This window comes from Convolutriloba macropyga, unplaced genomic scaffold, assembly GCF_964194025.1.
Source record: "Convolutriloba macropyga unplaced genomic scaffold, txConMacr16.3 SCAFFOLD_936, whole genome shotgun sequence".
NCBI classification, from domain to species: Eukaryota; Metazoa; Xenacoelomorpha; order Acoela; family Convolutidae; genus Convolutriloba; species Convolutriloba macropyga.
In genome coordinates this window covers 34,215-53,803 of record NW_027453305.1, presented here as the reverse complement: position 1 = coordinate 53,803, position 19,589 = coordinate 34,215, and the positions used below count along the sequence as shown (strand labels likewise).

The window sequence follows — 19,589 nt, the reverse complement described above, 5'->3', positions numbered from 1 at the left end:
AGGTCACTTTTGCTCTGAATTTGTCTGATTTAGAGTCAATTCAGTGATTTATTCTGAATTATCTTCTAACTCAGAAGAATATTTTCTTTGGATTTTGCTCTGATTCAGAGAAACTCAGAAATCACATCACAGTTGGTACTGAAATCCTTCTGAATCAGGACTAAATCTAGAAAATTCTCTGAAACTGTTCTGAATCAGTACTGATTGCCACTGAGCCTTAGGTACGGGTGAATAGGTTAACTGTTATTATTTTGACTCCGCATATAACAAAATTACTAAATGTTGCATATGGTGTAAATAGAAAAAAGATTCTTTATTTTGGGAAAAAAACAAAATAGGAAAAATGTTTAATTAAGGTCAAAATGAACGCTCAGAAACATACTTCTGTTTCTATTCTGTGTCAGACGTATATCCAACAACAATTTGTTTACTCAACTGTTGGATTCATTATTGATTAAAATACCTGTTTTATTTCATATCAAACAAACACTTTTCAGATTTCGAAAGCTCTCTGAACAGCTGTCTTTGGAAATTAATAATGCATGAGTTGGACACACGCAATTCTTATTTAAAAAACATTTGAAGCAGAACTTACTTTAATTATTTGCCGCGAAAAGAGTTGAATTTGACTGTGTTGACACTCAGAAATGAATTTGGCGAGAAGAGTTTTCGCTTTTATTATCTGTTATGCTTCAAGTTTTAAAATGTTTGTGAAAGCGGGTGCAATTCCAGTCGCCGGAAGGTTAGAGTTATGGCAGATTTATCACTGCTTCCCATGTGCAGTTTGGCAAAACTTAGAATACTTAGTAAGGACTCACTGCGGTACCGAATCTTAGAAGAAAACTGTACCAATTTTTACTACAGCGCCGTACTGAGGCCACCATTTTGAAATTTCTATGGTACCGTATTAGATCCCTATCAAGATCCATAAAGCGCCGGGCTAAGGCCTTCCAAAGATGAATAGGTTGAGGCAAACAAGTCGTTAGCCAGAAAACTGTCAGAAAATTCTCTGCCTGAATTCAAACTTGTTTTTTTTTGGGATTCCTGCAGTATAATGTTCTCCATTTTCATATTCCTACTTTTTCAATTTTTAGCTCACACTGGCTGTTGCGAATTTACTAAACTTAACAACAAGGTACTTATATAGAAAAAAATCTCGTATGGGAACCTCCAAAAGAAACAAGTTAAGATAAATAACAAAACAGCTAGGCAAAACAAAGTGAAACACACATAACAAAATAGCTTGTCAAAAAAATTCAAGTGGCGCTAAAGGTTAAATTCGAAAAATTTTACGGTTACTCCTTCAATCTGTTTTCATTCCGGGTTAATCTTAGTCTTCGAACACCAATCACCATTACCTCTCAATTAGTACATGCAAGCCTAAAGCAAACAGCTCAACATCAATATCAAAATAACAAATTGATTGACATGAAACAACATAACGCCGCAGAGGTATAACCAAACGGTCACAGGCAAATCTGTCTGATCTGTGTATCTATTGTTCGTTTTACCCATGTTAACCCATCAAAAAAGCAACTAAAATGAAAAAAAAACTTTAGCAGCATCGGGCAAAAATGGAGGGAATTGCGCAACCAGTGTTCGCAAAAGTGTCCAAATTTTAATGGGGAATTGACATACAAGCTATGTACCCTATTTTTCGCGCGCCAGGTACAACTATTCTGCTTGATTTAGGTTTTTCTTTTTCACACTCAGCGTAACACGATTCCGCGCTGAAAGTATCTAATTTTTGCACTAAGTGTATCTATAATCCGAAATTGTGCCTAATCTAATGCGCTGCTTTGCGCATGAAAATATGGTTTGAAGCCTTACTAATTGATAGCAATTCATATTGACTCAAAGTGGTTTAAAGGTTAATCTCATACCATATAGGGCTCAAACTTACCACAAAGTTTGTATTTGTTCTGGACTGTAGGTCGGAAAATGGGATTGACACCATCACATACTCCCAATAGTTTTGACTCAAAACTTTTGCTTTCATTTACAGGGGTCTATTAAAGGTGTCAATTGACAGGTATCTATCGACAGTTGTCTACTGTTAGGTGTCTGTTAATTCTTTCTGAAAAATTCCATCATTCTGCGGCTATTTACAGTTGTCTAATATTCTTTCCGAAAAATCCCTCCATTTTGTGTCTAAATAAAAGTGTCGGTGAACAGGTGCCTACTGACAGTTCTCTATTGACAGTTGTCCTTTGCCAAATGTTTATTATTTTTCTCTGCAAAATCTCTCCTTTCATCGTAAGTGATTATTGACACCTTGACACTCTTGTCAAAAACTTAATGAACAAAATTTTACCGGGGGATGACAAAATTTAAAGGGATCAAAAAGCTTTGTAACCATTATTTAGACAATAGGCTTTTGACAGGCGGTCATTGCCAGGTGAAGTTTTTGTCTAAAAAGTCCCTTCATTAATCTTTAGCAATTGTTGTCACTATTTGCTGATATTTAAGAAAATGTAAGACTTTTTTAGACAAAGCAAAACAGTCAACAGGCAAAGCAGTTCTTCAACAAACTCTTCAGAAGCTGTATATTTTGGTTAAATGACCAATAATTTGAAACGGAATAATATAAAACTATAATACTCAAAGCAAATATCTTTATCTTTTGTCTCAAATTATATTACTCATGAGAGCGTCATTAATTTTATTGACATCATCATACAACCCCCAAAACCTTTTGAGGCGTTTTTCGTCCGCAATCACTATGATAGAATAGAGGGAAACTTCGGCAGAAAAATCTCTTGAAATTATTGAATTTATGGGTGAATTCCAATTGAATTCAGGGGATGAATTTTTTCAATTGAATGAAGTAAACTTATCTAAGCCGTATTTGGTATATTTTTAAACTACTTTCTCATCCCCAATTGATAAAGATTTAAATCTTTTTTGTATGCTCAAAATCTTGCATTAAATTAGACATAATTCCGGATTTTAGACACTTTTAATGCAAAAATTAGATACCTAAACTGAGCGATGAAGTACTAAAGGACTTGTTATCTAATCTCCAACTTGAAAGTATCTCATTTTCCCAAAAATGCGAAACAATTTCTTCGAAAAATAGATATTAAGCTTTTCTCCTAATTTTGCTCATTTTATGTATCTAATTTTCCAGCGATTTTTACTGCGCCAGATTTTTTGGTGTATACCTCTGCTTCGTAATGAGAACATATGAGATCATTTAATTTTAAATGCTTAAGCTTTACCAATCGAATCTTTTCAGACTATATGTTTAGATCTCACGGTTATGAAGACACGCGATACCACCGCAAGCTGACAAATGTAGAAGGCAAAACTTTGTTTCCAGTCGACTCCAAAACCAAATGTACAACGCGCTGTTCGGCTGACCCTAAATGCATCTCAGTCAATTTCTGCCTTCCGAAATCATGTTCCTTCAATTTTGGGGATGCTTTCACAAAGGGAACTGAATTGATTTCAGACCCATTTTGCATTTATGTGGGAATGAAGCGAGATTACGTACCTCGGTGTTACGAACAAGGTGCCATAAAGTTGATCACGAATGATTACGATCCAGGTATCTGCCAGATTAACCAGAAAAGGCAGGATCCAATCTGGACTGATGTTGATGTTGACTACGATAATGATAACGGAGAATTAAAAAAGTTAGTTCTTGTTTGGTTCTCAGGACGAGTTTGGTTCATAATCTTCTGAGAATTGTAAAGATGTATCCATTTTTTACTCACGAATTATACGAGGAACAAGGATCCCCCGTTGCGGTGTGGGTCGAAATTTTTCTTCATACCTAACGCATCAATATGTTGTTTTCAGGGCTGTGTGAACAGTTCAAATCGGGATCATATTATAGTTATAACATAGTGACAGTTGCAACCTAAAGGGTTAAATGAAACCTCTCAGAACAACATTTCAATAAACTGAAAAAAATCGATGTTCGCCAGAAAATAACACCAAAAAAGCAAAACCTTCAAGAAATGATATATGTTCCGAAGATTCTCTGTTACTTTAACTAGCAGTTTTACTCATTTGGTCTGGTGTTATAGACACACAACCCTGGATTGCATGAAAAATGCTTAACACAAAATTTGATGCTCAACGAAATTTCACCATTGTGTTTTTGAGTCCCATGAACAAACAAGAAACATGTTTATGCTAATTTAATCATAAAATATTATGGGCTTAGTGTCAATATCACAAAGGCACCCTTAGTATAAAAAGTTTAAGTACTGGTGTAGCTATTTAGAATTATAATACGATGAAACAGTACTGCCCTTGTCTAGATCTCGACTAATGAGAAGACTTTAAAAGTCTATTGGGGGGGCAATATTTTCTTAAATTACACGGTCCAGCAACTTGTAAAAGTCCAGCTAATGTTTTCTGGGGTTCAGCTAGAGTCTTTTCAAAACCAATTAGAGTCGAACAAGGTCTTTCCATTAGTCTTTTCATAACCAACAAATTCGAGTGAAGTTATTTTCATGGGTCCAACATTAGTCTATTCACGAGTCTGTTTTTGTACCAACTCAGATTTTTTTTCTTTTTCTGTACATACAGAAGCAGCACCGGAGCAAGACTGAACAACTTTGCACCAGAGCAGTCCATCTAAGAAACAGTTGGAAAACTGCTAAAAGACTTAAGAATTTTGTCGGCTCTTAAGATAAAGCATTATGGCAGCTGGAGTATATTACCACATTACTTGGTTGTATGAAACCAGGTAGCCTAAGTGTAACTGTCCTGTTCCCATTAGCCATGACAAAAATGTGGCCTTATTAAGTTTGTGTTCCCTTCCAAAATTTTTAACTAAATTTTTTTCAAAAACAAAGCAAGTTTTTCAGGGATTTGTGGTTCTTTAAAACTGTAAACAATGAAGAAGCCTACATGCTGACCAGATTATAAACAAAAATGAACGAAAGAGTTGCACATAAAATTTTTGAGGTAAAAAAAGCAGACTTATGAAGAGACTAATGATGGACCCATGAAAAGAATTTGCTCGACTTTAATTGATTATGAAAAAAAGACTAATAGTGGACCCATGAAAAGACCTTAATTCAACTTTGTTGGTTATGAAAAAAAATGTCGGACCCATGAAAAGTCCTTGCTCGACTGTAATTGGTTATGATAGGACTTTAGATGGACGATGAAAAAACTTTTCTTAGTCTAGCTAAAGTTTTTTTGCAAACATTGGGTCGAGATTAACTACAGCGCTAACTTTGGGTCGAGCTAAAGTCTTTTGCAAAAGTTTTGAGAGTAATGTGAGTCGAGCTAAATTTCAGCATGTCTTAAAGTCCAGCTACCGTCTTTTCATAATTGAAATGAGTCGGGAAATGAGTATGTTTTTTTTCATAATTCTGTACCTAGAACTGGGTGTTCTACTATGACACTAGGGTCTGGGAACTCAATTTTGCTGAGAATTTATATATTCTGAGAATTTGGTTGATAAATAATTCTCTGCAAAGTATCTTTTCTGATTGTTTTTCCAGATACACAACCAGAGAATGTGCTGAGATTGGAAGCCATGTTTACCCTCTGGAGTGCAATGGCAATGTGACCTATCTCTCTGACTGGATATTTCCAGTATTTGAGGAGAAGGAATACAAGGACGCAGTTGAATACTGTCAGAATAACAATGCACAAATTTGGGGGGATATTGACGGAACTGTTGAACAGATGCAGGTAACAATTTATAAAAAAGAATTTTTGACCCAGAGTCGAGGTTTTAGAGCTGCTGATTAAGATATCACTATACTAAAAAATTATTATTCAACAAGCAACAAGATTAAATGAGAAATTTAAAAGTAACGAAGCGACTTGAAATAACTATATCACATTTATTGACCAGATATACGAGCCCATTTTGCATTGTTGAGAGTCCGATTTATTCAGAACCGCACTTTATAGAAGTCAAAATTATCGATATCTTTGAACTTCTATGCAAACCATTCTTTATAAATTGACCCTCAACAAATTGCAGAATGCGTGGGTTGTTATATCTGGTCAGTAATGCCAAGTTGAACAGAAACGCGTATTGGAATACAATATAAGTTCCCTCTCCTTTAAGATATGATTGAATAAACTAAGAACTCCAACCAGTATGTTTTACGACAAAATGTAGTTTCTCATATATACTTCAACAGACAATAGTTTTTATTCTATAAAATCTGGATGTACTGGATACAAAAAAAATATATAAGGCTACCATAACCATGTTCAAGAAAATTTGAATCAGATTTTTTCTATCATTTGACAACATTAATTATTAAGTGCGATGTCTCAAATGCTTATTTGACACCCTTAATCTTGAAAATTTTCTGTGAAGTAGCATTGCATTGAGCTAGATTATTAAAATTAAAAATGTATTATTTGAAAAGCCATTACCATAAAATCGTAGCAAAAATTACATAAATTGTCCAGTTACAATTGATTACAATATGCGACACTACAAGAACGCCATTAAACTTATCTGGTTTGTTTTCAGGCGCCTCGCGAAAGAGTTGTGCAAATTTTGTTGAATTCAAAAAGAAAAAAAATTGATTAAGTATGGAAAATTATCCTTTCTAGTAGAGTTTAACTATTGAAAAAAAATGGTAATTATAACAACCGATACGTTTTGGCTCTAATGAATATGAAATAGTCTGTCTAGCAACTCCTAGTTACCAATAATATAAAAATCCAAAAATGAAGGGCAAATTGTTTGCTCTATAATTGCTTATTTTCCTGCTCTAACACTTTCAATAAAGGAATTGTTATAATTCTGTCCTGTTTAGCATCACAAGAATTTTAAATTTCAATGAATTACTAGCGAACCTTTGTCTGCCAACTTGTACATACTCTCCACGACTTCTGTTTTTTGTGATTTTTTTCAATTCGGAGTCCGCTTTATGGTTGAAAAAACTTCGCTCAGCGGTTGATATTTTATTAGTTTTTCTAGTGGTTTGACGAGTTCAAAAACATATAACTCTAAAAGTTCCTTACCATATTGGGGATTTGTATTTGCTTAACTGACTCGTGATTAAGTTTCCGGAAAAATACTCTTAAAGTTCTTTTAATCAACAAGTTGATTGGTTTCAAAAAAGTTTTCTTAGTAGAGCCGTAGATTAAAATTCCTTATTGTACTATTGGTTTGATATAGATTTTAAAAATTTTAGAAGCTTTGTTCTTGCAAAGTTAAGGCTTAATTGGTTAAAAGATAGAGAACAGAATTTTTACAGCTTCTTTTTGACGTAGTTAATGTGATCTTTGAATTTCAACTGGTTGTCTAAAAATAATACTAGCTACTTAACAGAGATGGTTTGTTCGTTTTCTGCTCGAACAATTGTTGGTTTGGGCTGGTTTAGATTGCGGCTTTTCCCAAACAACATATGTTTTGTTTTTTATGTGTGAATTGTTAATTTTTTTTTTTGAAACCATTTCGCAGTACCATTCTCAGTACCACCTTTATTAAAAAAGTAACTGATTGTCAACATAGAGTGTAGTCGTGCTTCCTTTTGATTTTGTGTTGGAATTTCATTCCGGTAGATAATGAAAAGAAGTGGACAAAAAATTGATGCTTTTGGTACACCAAATTAAGCGCTTTTTTGCAGATTCAACACTGCTTTTTTGAATAAATTGCAATCAGTCTTTTAGGGAAGAATCAAGTATTTTCAGTAACATTACTCGAAGTCTGTAGTGTGCACACTATTTCATTAATGGTTCAATGTTCACTGTATCGAGAGTTCTTTTAAAATTCAAAAAACATGCGTTTGGTTTAATTTTTTTTATTATAAACAATTTTTTTCTAACTTCTTCAGTCAGTGAAGCTATGGCGTCAACAGTACTTTGTTTGCTTCGAAAACCAAATTAATCTATTGAAAACATTTTTTTCACGCTCAAAAGGTTTTTTTTTATTCATCAAGATTTCAAACAATTGGCCAATGACTGGAAGTTGTGGCATTGGTCTGTAGTTTGTGGGTGCGCTACGGTTGCCGCTTTTGAAGAAAGGCACAACTTTGGCGACTTTCAGGCATTATGGAAATGAACAATATTTCAGACACTCGTTGTCTAATGTTTCTAGTAGTGCATTAACTGCCCGAGATACTTTTTGTGAGAAAAAGATAGCTTATGTTGTGGCAGTCTAAACTAAACTTTGATGAAGCAATACATGTGTCGGCATAGGTTTTTGAAAAAAAAATAACTTGATATTTGTGTTAGTTTTAAATTTATAAATCTGCTTCGTATCAAACGACTTTGCTAGCTTTACTCCAAAGTTGGTAAAAAAGCTGTCAAATGTTTCTATGTTTTCTACTATATGTTTATTGTGCCGAGCCGGTCGAATTATACGCGCTGTTTCATTGAAGAGTTTGATGGAGATTCTTTTTCTTTGACTGCCTTGCTTTCTACCCTTTTTTGGTAAAAATTTCTTAATTTTTGTTAAGCTGGATTTCTGAAATTTGCATTGAGTCTTGTTATATATTTGTAAAACATTATTAATCGGGTTTTGAAGACAGAACTTTCCTAGGAATTTTTTTCAGTGCAACGTTTTTTACGTGGTTATGTATCCATGTTGTTTTGGCTCCATTTTGAGCTGAACCTGATTTTAGTAAACTATGTCTAGGGTATCAGTGAGACTGTCATGCAGTTTTCGAAAACTTTATTGGCGGAACATTCACTACCAAAACCGGCGATTTCTTTTATTTGTCCATAAAAATATTGTTTTTCGACAAATTACAATTTTCTAATTTAGCCCCTTTTCTTGTGAGTTTTAGTGTCCCTTGTAAAAATTTACCAGTGAGTTTATAAACGTTAGTGTTACTGCATGATGTTTGAAACTTTGGAAACAGTAGAGCTGATAGAAGATAAAATTTTTTGAAAAAACGCACCAATTGTTGATAAGGTGCACGAAGTTTCGCGGGTTCGTTTTATGTTTCCAACTATAGAGAGGTTACTTCCTGCCAGCAAAATGACTATTTTCCGGAAATTTGTACCATTAACCAGAAAACAAAAGTTGAAGCCTCCACGTAGTAAATGTTTTTCTTCAGGGTCAACTGGTATGGTATCTGAATCATATTCAAGTCTATGAAAATTCTCAACGTTCTGTTTTCCAGGAGGAAAATATAGAGCAGTATTAATCAGATAACACTGCTTATCAGTTTTGATCTAAAATTTAAGGGCATGCAGATCGTTGTGATCGCAATATTGCACTTCAACAAAATCCAGGTCGTCCATGATGAAGATTCCTACGGCACCTCTCTTTCTGTTCTCTCAAAATTGAATAGCTTCTGATAATCTATCATTAAGAATTGTGACGTTTCGCAATAATTCTTATGCCAAGTTTCTGTCAGACACGAGGCTATAGGTTTAATTTTTAAAGTTTCTTAGCAGATCAAAGTTTTCTGAAGGGAACGTATGTTCTGCAGAATAATAGAATGCTTATTTAACATAATCTGTCTCTCTTAGTTTTTTTGAGAATAGAGAATTAAATCACGCAACTTACTTACAGCAACTGGCCGTTGGTTTGCTGTAATTGTGCGTACAAAGATGTCTTCAGGTTGCAGGTAGGCGTCACTGCTTTTCTTTTCTTCCATTTTCTCCTCCACTTAATTTTTTAAAATAAGTTTTTGGCTGTAAAAAAGGAAAGTGTTTTTCCGCATTAATTGCAAAAAAATGCAATACCTGACTTATTTCTCACATTCTTTGCTTTTGTCAGTCGCGTATTTTACGGCCAGGCAAAAAACGACCCACAAAAACAGAGAATAACTCAACTTTAAAAAATTTAAAGAAGAAAACAGAAAAAAACAGTGTTTGGTTTTTATAAGGCTTGGATTAAAAAACACCTTTAATGAGTTCTTTGAGCATTTTGTCCATCTTTGTCACGATACGAAATGTAAATTAAAGCATCAGCAGTCAAGTCACAAAGAAAGATTTGAACCTGGTCTCGAGTTTCATTTTCATTTTTTTTTTCATTTCTCATTATCAACAAATTGGTTTCTATTGGGTGGAGACGTGTTGTTCTCCTCGCAAGTCCGGCTTTTCTTTACTGCAACATTCTTCTCTTTTAATTGTTTTCAATTTGTCAAGATCCGCTAGCTCTTTAACACTCACAAATTTTGGTTTATTAACGCTGTTCCCAACCAGCACTGACACTACACAGTTGTGATTTTACACAACCCTGTCGCGTTTCTTTGATTAGTTGGCTCTAATGGCTTCAATCTCTGGAAAAGTTTCGTTGACAAAGATGTTTTTTTCTCTTGATGTTGTTGTTTTTCTTGCATCTTTTCAAATAAACGTTGTTTTCCTTATTGAAATATAGGAATTTACATATTACTGATGGCAATTGCATCACGTGTCTATTATTGGGCAGTATGTGCCATGCCTTCTGTTTTCAAACGAAAAATAAATTTTCAAATGACTGAAAAAATTCAGTGCTTCACATCGTTAATTTTTCTGTCTCATCGAAAGGTAGCTTTAATATGACATTGATTAGTTTCTTGTATAACGTTTTTGAGCATGCAGTCGGTCGTTCAACGTTTTTGTTAGCTTCTTAAGTCTATCATTTCTTCTGACTAATTTCGAAAAAAAATTTAACTTTTTTCCAAAACAAAAATTTTTTTGTTTACCTCACCTTCCGTGTATTCTCTACTCAAAACACCTGAAGAGCCTGAGTTGGCTTTTGCATCATCCATTGGATCCATCAAATATTGATAAAAGGCTAACAAAACGATGTTAGAAGTAACAAAAGAAACAATGTGAATGCAACGTTCTTATGCTTTATAATTGTGAATAATAAGGCACAGTTGCAGCGCAAAGAGTTTAAAACATTCTCGATGAAAGTCAAAGACTGCTTTCAATGCTCGCTTTTTATCTGTCTGCAAAAAAAGTAATTGAAAAAAGTGATAAATCATTCTAAAATGGATATAATCACAACAGGAAAAATAGTTTTTTGAAAAAAGACAATTGCCAGTTACTTAGAAATGCTTAAATGAGACAGATAAAACATTCACCAATTATTTTTTTGAAACCATCATTTTAATTTTTTTGACAATTTAATGTTGTTTTTAATGTTGTTTTTTTTTCTAGCCGGTTGAAAGAAAATAGCGGGCACCCAAAACAACAATTCATTCGAAAAAAGATTCTATAAGAATAAAAAGAAAAAAGATAGTTAAAAAGGAAAGAGGAATAAAATTCACTGCACTAACTCCAGATGAGAAAAACAGTTTTAAAAAATTCGAAAATTTATCAAAAATTTTGTTTTTTTCCCAAGTTTTGACAATCTAAACTTTTCAAGCTATTTTCAAGCTAGTTCATTGAGAATAACGCGCACCTAGAACAACAAATTGTTCGTAGAAATAAAGAAATATCGAAATTTAACCGATTTTTATAGATTTTTTTCATAATTCAGTCATGACGCTTTTACATAAAACAAAAACGAAAGGATGTTTTTGTTTTTTTTTTATTATTCACGAAAATAACAAGCAGTTAATTAGAGATGGGTATTTCAGATGTCTAACAGTTACTGAAAATATAAATTATCAAATGGAGCTCATGTTCAAGTCTCAAAAGTGATTTGAATGAAAGAAAGTTTTCGTCGCCAGAATAATTGCAAACGTGAATGGCTCTTTTTACTCTTTAATCTCATTGTGATTTGCGTTGTATTTGAAAAGAGACATAAACTTATCTAGCCCGTGAACAATTTCTTTAATCAATATAATATTGTTCGTTTAAGGAAAGTAATCGAATGCCAGTTCAAGCTCGTGATAAACGTAATCGAGTGTTAATAAGTTGCTAACATGATTTTTAATTTTAACTGTCGAGTAATATCAGCGAAACCTCGCGAAATATCCGCCAGAACTACAAGAAATTAGATTTTTGAAAAGCGTTCAATTTACTCAAATTATTCTCTCGAGTTTTTTCCAGAGCTCGATATATATAAAACAAAACATTTTATTGACTGAAATTAAAAAATGGAATTGCCATCGGTGTTGAAATACAATATCAGAAAATGGCAAATTTTACGGGAGGAAAATTCTTGGAGAGTCAAAGCAAAAATGCGATAGACTTATTGAACTCTTAATTAGTCTTATCAAACTATTACTGTTTTTTCAAGCTTATTTGTCGGCAAAAAAGGTGCTAAAATGGTCCGCTGTGACGCTTGCCCTAAATTCAGTGAGTTAACTAACTATTTTCAATGCAATGGCAATGGACGCAATCCGACAGGCATGGATCAGAGGGCCTCGGGACGTGGAAAGGTGATAAAAACCTGACAGATAAAAAACCGCCTATGATTCTGACAGCACCGATATTGACCATTCCTAGGCCAGATATGAAGAGTCAAGGCCAGACCGAATAGACTTTGGAAAACACCCTTGGCCAGACTGAAAAGATGCAACTCTAGTATGAGCCAAACTGAAGGCGCGACCGAACTACCAACTTGAGACGCCCGGACCCTTCTGTCCGCGATCCGATTCCGCCTGCACATGCCGGTCTTGGGACCCGGGCCTGATCTGGACAACGAAATAAGTTGGATACTGCAGTTTTTTTAATGCAAGAATGGTTCATGGCAGTTTTAGTATCCTTACTGCTATGATGAAGAAACAGCAAGTACTTAAAAATATTAAAACCCACTTAAAATCCGGATGATGATTTCAGGAAGTGAGGAATGTGTTCTCAAACCAACTGTTTTGGATTGGAGTGACAGATTGGAGGTCAGAGGGCTCCTGGTACAATCAGAGAGGTCAAAATATTACTCAACAACTGAGACCCTCTGAGCAGAATGCTGGGTAGAGTAGTCGTTTTTGTTTACTAACTATAGCTGTCGATCTGCTTCACTTTCAATCTAATAATAAAGTCCCTTTTTGAACATAATCTTTAAAAAATTAATGAAAAAAAAGCGTATCCTTTCCATTTGTCACCCCCCCCCCCCCCCCCCCCCCTCCGTACGTTACGCGCCCCCCGAGTTACAGAGCACGTGCCATTACATATTAAATCATTGTGTAAAAAATGGCACGTGCGTCTGGGGGGTGCAAATAATATGCACTCACTAAGCGGGGGGGGGGGGGCACAAACGGCAAAGATCCAAAATCAGTTATTGTGGAAAAACTTTCAAGAAAAAAATAATATGAAGAACCTGGTGAAGCCCGATTTCGATTCTTCCGAGAATCGTATAATTTGGTTAAAATATATCATTTTTTTAAGTTAAAGTTCATTAATTTTGAGAGGATTGCTGCCCAGGTACAGGGGTATCCCAGAGATCAGACACTTAAATTACACGGGAAGTTGGTAGCGAAGAGCTTTTTCATTACACAGACGAGCTCACGATTCAAAAACTGCCTATATTAATATGGTCATTATCAAGTTAAAGTCTGATAATGGGTGATTAGTGTCTGGTCATTAACCAGGATCTCAAACTGGCTAACAATAAGATGCTCAGTCCTAGCGCTGCCGTTAACTATTTTGTCACGCTTCAAAATGTTAAATATTTGCCAGGATCTGTTAAGAATGGTGACGTCTTAACAAATAGACGTACCAAAATGTAGAAATTTCAACGAATGTTTTTGTTTGAGAACTTGTACTGATTGTACTGAGAAAACACTGTACTGTTAAGTGTTCAATTAGCCTAAATTTGACATAGCCTAATGCTAGATTGTAATTTTTACATTTTTACCGCATCTGGCCATGCTTCGCGGGCCATGGCCATGCCTCAGCGACCCGTGGGACTTTATATGAATCTATCACAACCGAACGTGAGACCAGTTCCCCCCCCCCCCAGTATAATTTTGTTTTTTCGACTTGTGGCAATTTCTGAGCAATTTTACGTTAACGCGCATATCCTATTTTAAAACATGGAGAATTTGTTGAGCAATCAGCCAATCAGAAAACAATTTTCCCATTTTCTCTGTTGTGATTGGCCAGCAATAAAACTTCTATATTTTGGTACGTCTACCATTTTCACTAGCGCCGTTAAGAATGTCTATAGTCCAGTGAATCTAATTGGTGTCTTGTAAATTCAGTATTATCTTTATAGTGTTAGTGCCTTTATAATTCTGCCTAGATCGCTTATACAATTTTTCTCCTAAAATTTTATTTAACTCGGTGAATGCAAAGTAAGCCGCAGGAAAAGTAAGCCGACATTAAAGCAAGCCGAAAGTTATGTTATAGTTATGTAATCTATCGGAAATAATACACTGATACCCATTAAAATCAACACTGCGCATAGTATTAGTATGCATAATGTATTCGAATGCTCTAAAGAAACAAAAATACGTCAATTTTCAGACACCTAGTGGGTACGGGCCTCAGCAGACCGCTGTCCGTGGCCATGCTTCTCATCCGCTGTGGGATGTAATCCGGAAACCACCGGCCTGCCAGGGGCAACTTAAAATACCGGTATCTTAAAATTTTTCGGCTTACATTGCCTCATTTTCAAATTTCGACTCGCTTGCCTATCGGCTTGCTTGACGACCACCATGTAACTCATATAGAAGAAAGAAAAAAACAAAAGCAGAAAGATGTGATAAAACTCTGAAAAACGATCTTGCTATGAACATTTAAAACTTTTTACCAATTAACGAAAAACTTATAATTAGCTTTAGTTTTTAGAACCATATTAAGCTTTGCAAGACCTTAATTGATACGGTTTCACAATAACTAATACGGCTCTACTAAACTTGGCCGGAACTTAGTACAAGTTTGATATGAGACGTAAACGGAAACGTACTACGGCCGTGTCCAGTTTTCCAAGTTGGGGCAACCCGGGCTAGTTTGTAGTAGACCTATCGATTTCGATTAGGTCATTCTGAGAATTCGATCGTTATTTATTCTCAAAATCTCCAAAAAATTTACTCAATTTCGGGTGTTTAGATACGACGAGCATTATGTGATTGCAGATGAGCAGAATGGCAACATAAAAATTCATGATTATCCGGGAAATTCTGAATTCTTCTTTCCATGTCAGAAAGTTTTCTCTCAATTCACGCCGTGGATCGATGTCGCCATACTTGTGAACAGCTCTGATCAGTACACGGTGAAGCAGAAACGATCTTGTATACGTAGCAACATTGGGGAGCCAAGAGATTGTGTTGGTCCTCCAGAACGGCTCGAAACATTCTTTTGGGTCCGCGATTTGGTGACATACGACGAAGCCAAGCAGAACTGTACCAATAAAGGCGCCAAACTTTTTGACGAGCTCGATGGAACGACACCAATTCTGGAGTTTCTAGTCAAAGGCATGCTCCCTACGGAAAAGTTTTGGGTCGGGTTAAAAGACGATATAGTCGAAGGTGTTTGGATTACGGAGGAGGGTCAGCGAATGAATGACTACTTCAGTTTTGCACCCAGTGAGCCCAAACCTGACCCACCAAGAGAAGACTGCCTAATTTTGTATTATGTCTATCAACCTGGAGTCCCCCAGTCACTAAATGTCATGCATGATGCTCCTTGTAATTATTTGGTGGGTTTTGTGTGTCACCGAATAGACTGAAAGGGTTAAAAATTATAGTTTTGTACCCAGGTTGAGGTCCCAGACTCAAAGTCGAAACGTCCGGACCAAAATGAACGCACCAGGAGGCACCAAGATAATCTGGACATAGGTAGGTTTTTTGAACGCAGGAAAGTCTGGACATACCTATTTTCGGTCTAGAACCTCAGCCTGAGCAGCAAAGAAAGCGTTTTCAGAAATTGAATTTAAAAAAGTATATTTATAGCCATATTGACTGACTACTGATAACTTTATATGATAGAATTAATGATTCTAAGATGTACCTCAATATTTTATAGAGGTCTTAAAAATCCTTCAAACGTTTAATAAAAAATGATGTAAACCTATTCGAAATTCGACTGGATTTGCACTGTCGATTTGCATGAGGCATAAACAGTACAAAATACGTAAACTTCGTTAAAAGAAAAATCGAACATCAAAGCTTGAAGTTGGTATTCTGTAAATTTCAAGTTTATTGATGCATTTCTCATTATTAACAATTCAAAAGTTTTATGCATATAAAATTAAACAGAAGATATTGCCAACACAGCGTCTAAAAATATAAAATGAATTGATGCTGATGCCTAAAAATAACACTACTTTTTATTTATTAGAACAACAAGAAGGCTCTTATCATTCTGTGCGTGGCACAAAAAGTTCCCATATTCAAAGTTAACCGCCAAAAACGGATGCAATATTGGTCTATATTACGTTGCCAATGTCACAAAATTGAGTATATATATATGAGTATATGAGTCACAAAATTGAGTATATAATGACCTCTAAATGCTGCTGTGTCCTACATATCTCCCCTTCCTGAGTGTCGGAGACCCAAAACACCGCAAAAAAAGAATACCCACCAAAATTCGCAAAATACCCAGAATATCGTAGAATAACCACCAAAACTCGCAAAATATCCCGAATATCGTAAAATATCCACCAAAATACTACCCAGATCGTCCCACAGGTTGCCCACATCGTGCAATAACTCGTCCACATCGCCCAGTAGGTTGTCCACGTCGCCCAATAGTAAAATAAGCTAAAAAAAAACCTAAAATAACCAAAATTGTCAAAAAAAACGAAAAATAAGCAAAAATGGTAAGCAAATAAAGAAATAAAACAAATAAAGTGTTTTAATGTCAATAACTGGTTACTAAAAAGCAAAATATGCAGAATCGGGCCAATTTTTAGTCATGTAAGGTGACAAAATAATAGCGAAAATTGTTAAAATCGGCCAAATTTTGGGGAAATTTTGTTCTTTTCAGTAATAAACTTGCCTGAACGAATATTTAACTTTTGTAAATAACAGCAGCTATGATTTTTGACAATTCAAAGGAGAGTCAAGGGGACAAAAGTTTGATAACTAACCTAAAAAAATATAAATGGGGAGAATAATGTTGCAAACTGAATCTGCAAATTTAAATTAAAAGCTGCAATAATGTTAACAAAAAGGCAATGTTGTTCAATCAGTGCTCAATTTATCAGAATCTATGCGCACTTGCTTGACATTAAGAGGGCTTTTACGAGTTGAGCAGAGCCATGAGCCTTTTGGATGTGCTCTTAAGCCAAGACAATCTAAATGAAACCATTCAATGAGGCAATTTCTGTTACAACATTTGAGCCTTGCTCGATTGTATGGCTCATTGCAAAGACAATAGCGCTATTGTAAAGTTGATTGTGTCTCAACATTGTTGTTAATTTGGCTCTCTTTTGTAGAAATTTCTGGTTCATCGCTCTTTTTAACGGCTAAAGGCAATTTGCATGGTTTTAACCTTTGTATACTAACTGTTTGGATCAAACCATTCACTTTTATTTGGGCTGTGTTCAACTCATGATTGAAAGAGACTACTTCATGTGGACCTGAATATGGAGCTTCTAGTGGTTGTTTCACACGATCAATGCGTAGCCAAACATGAGAGCATTTAGAAAGTTCTTTTAGAATAAAGACATTGTTTTTGGAAGTTGATTTTGTTTTTCTCTCCGAAGTGAAAACTAAAAGGTCTAAATGACTTTGTAGCTGGCGAAAATACTGAAACGACATTTTTTCTAATTTACTGCTGACTATTGAGATTGGGATTAGAACATCAAGACCAGTGGTGAATGATAGTGAAGAGATTCCATTTTCGTCAGGTTTGATTCGAATTCCAAACAGAACAATAGGCAAGGCTCTGAGCCAATCGATTTTAGCCAAATTTAAAGCCTCTTTAAGTGTTCTATGAAATCTTTCTATCTGATCGTTTGATTGAGGATGATAAGCAGTTGTTCTTAGCCGACAAAAGCCAATAGTTTTTGCTAAGCATTCGAAGAGTTCACTTTCGAATTGAGAACCTCTGTCTGTTGTTAAGTACAAAGGCACGCCAAATCTAGAGAACCACGAATTTAGGAAGGCATCAATTATAACATCAGCTGTAGTTGATGATACAGGTTGTGCTTCCACCCATTTTGTCATTCTGTCTGTAAATGTTACAAGATACCTATGAGGAGAATCTGGAACTGCAGAAAGTGGTCCCACTATATCTAAATGTATATGGCTGAACCTGGTAATACCGTCATTAAACTGTATGTCCTAGGTTTTATATGTCTTGAGATCTTGTTTTGTTGGCATTGTAAAGATTCTTTGCACTAAATTTTGATATTTTGACCAGCTTTGGGTCATGTGAATCTGGCTGAAAATAGGAAAGCGACCATCCGGAGGTAAAATAGGTCGTGGAACGACATATTTATCACAGAGAAGTTTTTCTTTGCCAATATCAACTTCTTGTACTCCGTTCAAGTATTCATTAATCATCTGAGTACGAAAATCTTCTGATTCTCTTTTCGCTAATTCTGGCAAATCAAAAACGTCGATGTAGACGCTGGATACGATTTGGGATTGTTCTTTAGTATCAACTGATGGAGGACGAGATAAACAGTCGGCAACTATATTTTCCGAACCGGACAAATGGTGAATTTCGTCTATATATTCAGCTATAAAAGAAATCTGTCTGGCTCGTCGAGGACTGTGGTTATTGGACGCGCTAGTTCGACGAAAAGTGCAATCTATAGGTTTGTGGTCTGTGAAGACAACGGTTTTTCTGCCTTCTATGAGATAACAAAATTTAACAGTGGCAGCTTAAATTGCAAGCAATTCTTTGTCGAATGTGCTATAATTGCGTTCTGCTTGACTTAGGCGTCTGGAGAAAAACGCTAGTGGTCGATTTTTGTCTGAACTAGATACCTCATGAAGAGCTGCACCAATGGCTGTTTCTGACGCATCAGTTGTTAATGACAAGGTAGTATCTGGTGATAAATAGTGAAGAAGTACTGATTTGCTCAAGGCCTGTTTAAGTTTACAGAAAGATTCTGAAACCCGGTGAAACCAATCATAGGTGGGTTCAATGGTATGCAAAACCAAATTGTTTTTGTTTCTTCTTTTTCTCTTTATTGGTTGACTTTCATTAAGAAGTTGCTGTAAAGGCTCAATAATTTGTGCATATTGTAGAATATGCTTCCTGTAAAAAGAATACATTCCCATTATTCTTCGGAGCTCTTTGTAGTTTTTCAGTTCTTCTAAACCAATCAGACTTTCAATCTATGAAGCAAGTGGTTGGATTCCTTCAGATGAAATTTCAAATACTAAGAAACTGACAGTTGCTTGAAGCCATTTGCACTTGGTTAGGTTTACACGCAAGCCATATTCATTTAATCTTGTCAACAGGAGATCAAGTGTTTCAAGATGCGACTCAATATCAAAAACGTCGATGTAGACGCTGGATACGATTTGGGATTGTTCTTTAGTATCAACTGATGGAGGACGAGATAAACAGTCGGCAACTATATTTTCCGAACCGGACAAATGGTGAATTTCGTCTATATATTCAGCTATAAACGAAATCTGTCTGGCTTGTCGAGGACTGTGGTTATTGGACGCGCTAGTTCGACGAAAAGTGCAATCTATAGGTTTGTGGTCTGTGAAGACAACTGTTTTTCTGCCTTCTATGAGATAACGAAATTTAACAGTGGCAGCATAAATTTCAAGCAATTCTTTGTCGAATGTGCTATAATTGCGTTCTGCTTGACTTAGGCGTCTGGAGAAAAACGCTAGTGGTCGATTTTTGTCTGAACTAGATACCTCATGAAGATCTGCACCAATGGCTGTTTCTGACGCATCAGT

At 35.5% G+C, this 19,589-nt stretch overlaps 1 protein-coding gene across 1 annotated transcript; it reads left to right on the top strand.

Annotated features, from left to right (window-relative positions):
• Positions 1-596: 596 nt before the first annotated feature.
• LOC142358199 (uncharacterized) lies at positions 597-18,384 on the top strand. The gene is made up of 7 exons (XM_075409652.1): positions 597-742; positions 3,252-3,638; positions 5,469-5,661; positions 12,610-12,740; positions 14,821-15,409; positions 15,470-15,548; positions 18,320-18,384. The coding sequence occupies exons 1-7, from the start codon at positions 648-650 to the stop codon at positions 18,382-18,384; spliced, it is 1,539 nt and encodes a 512-aa protein (XP_075265767.1). The 5' UTR covers positions 597-647.
• The last annotated feature ends 1,205 nt before the right edge of the window (positions 18,385-19,589 follow it).

What these genes read in the sequence shown, in the direction of transcription:
- LOC142358199 (XM_075409652.1), top strand. Translation starts at nt 648, where the DNA reads ATGAATTTGGCGAGAAGAGTTTTCGCTTTTATTATCTGTTATGCTTCA. An exon ending in GAACTGTTGAACAGATGCAG is followed by an intron (nt 5,662 to 12,609) that starts GTAACAATTTAT and finishes TGATGATTTCAG; the next exon opens with GAAGTGAGGAATGTGTTCTC. An exon ending in CCCTCTGAGCAGAATGCTGG is followed by an intron (nt 12,741 to 14,820) that starts GTAGAGTAGTCG and finishes TCGGGTGTTTAG; the next exon opens with ATACGACGAGCATTATGTGA.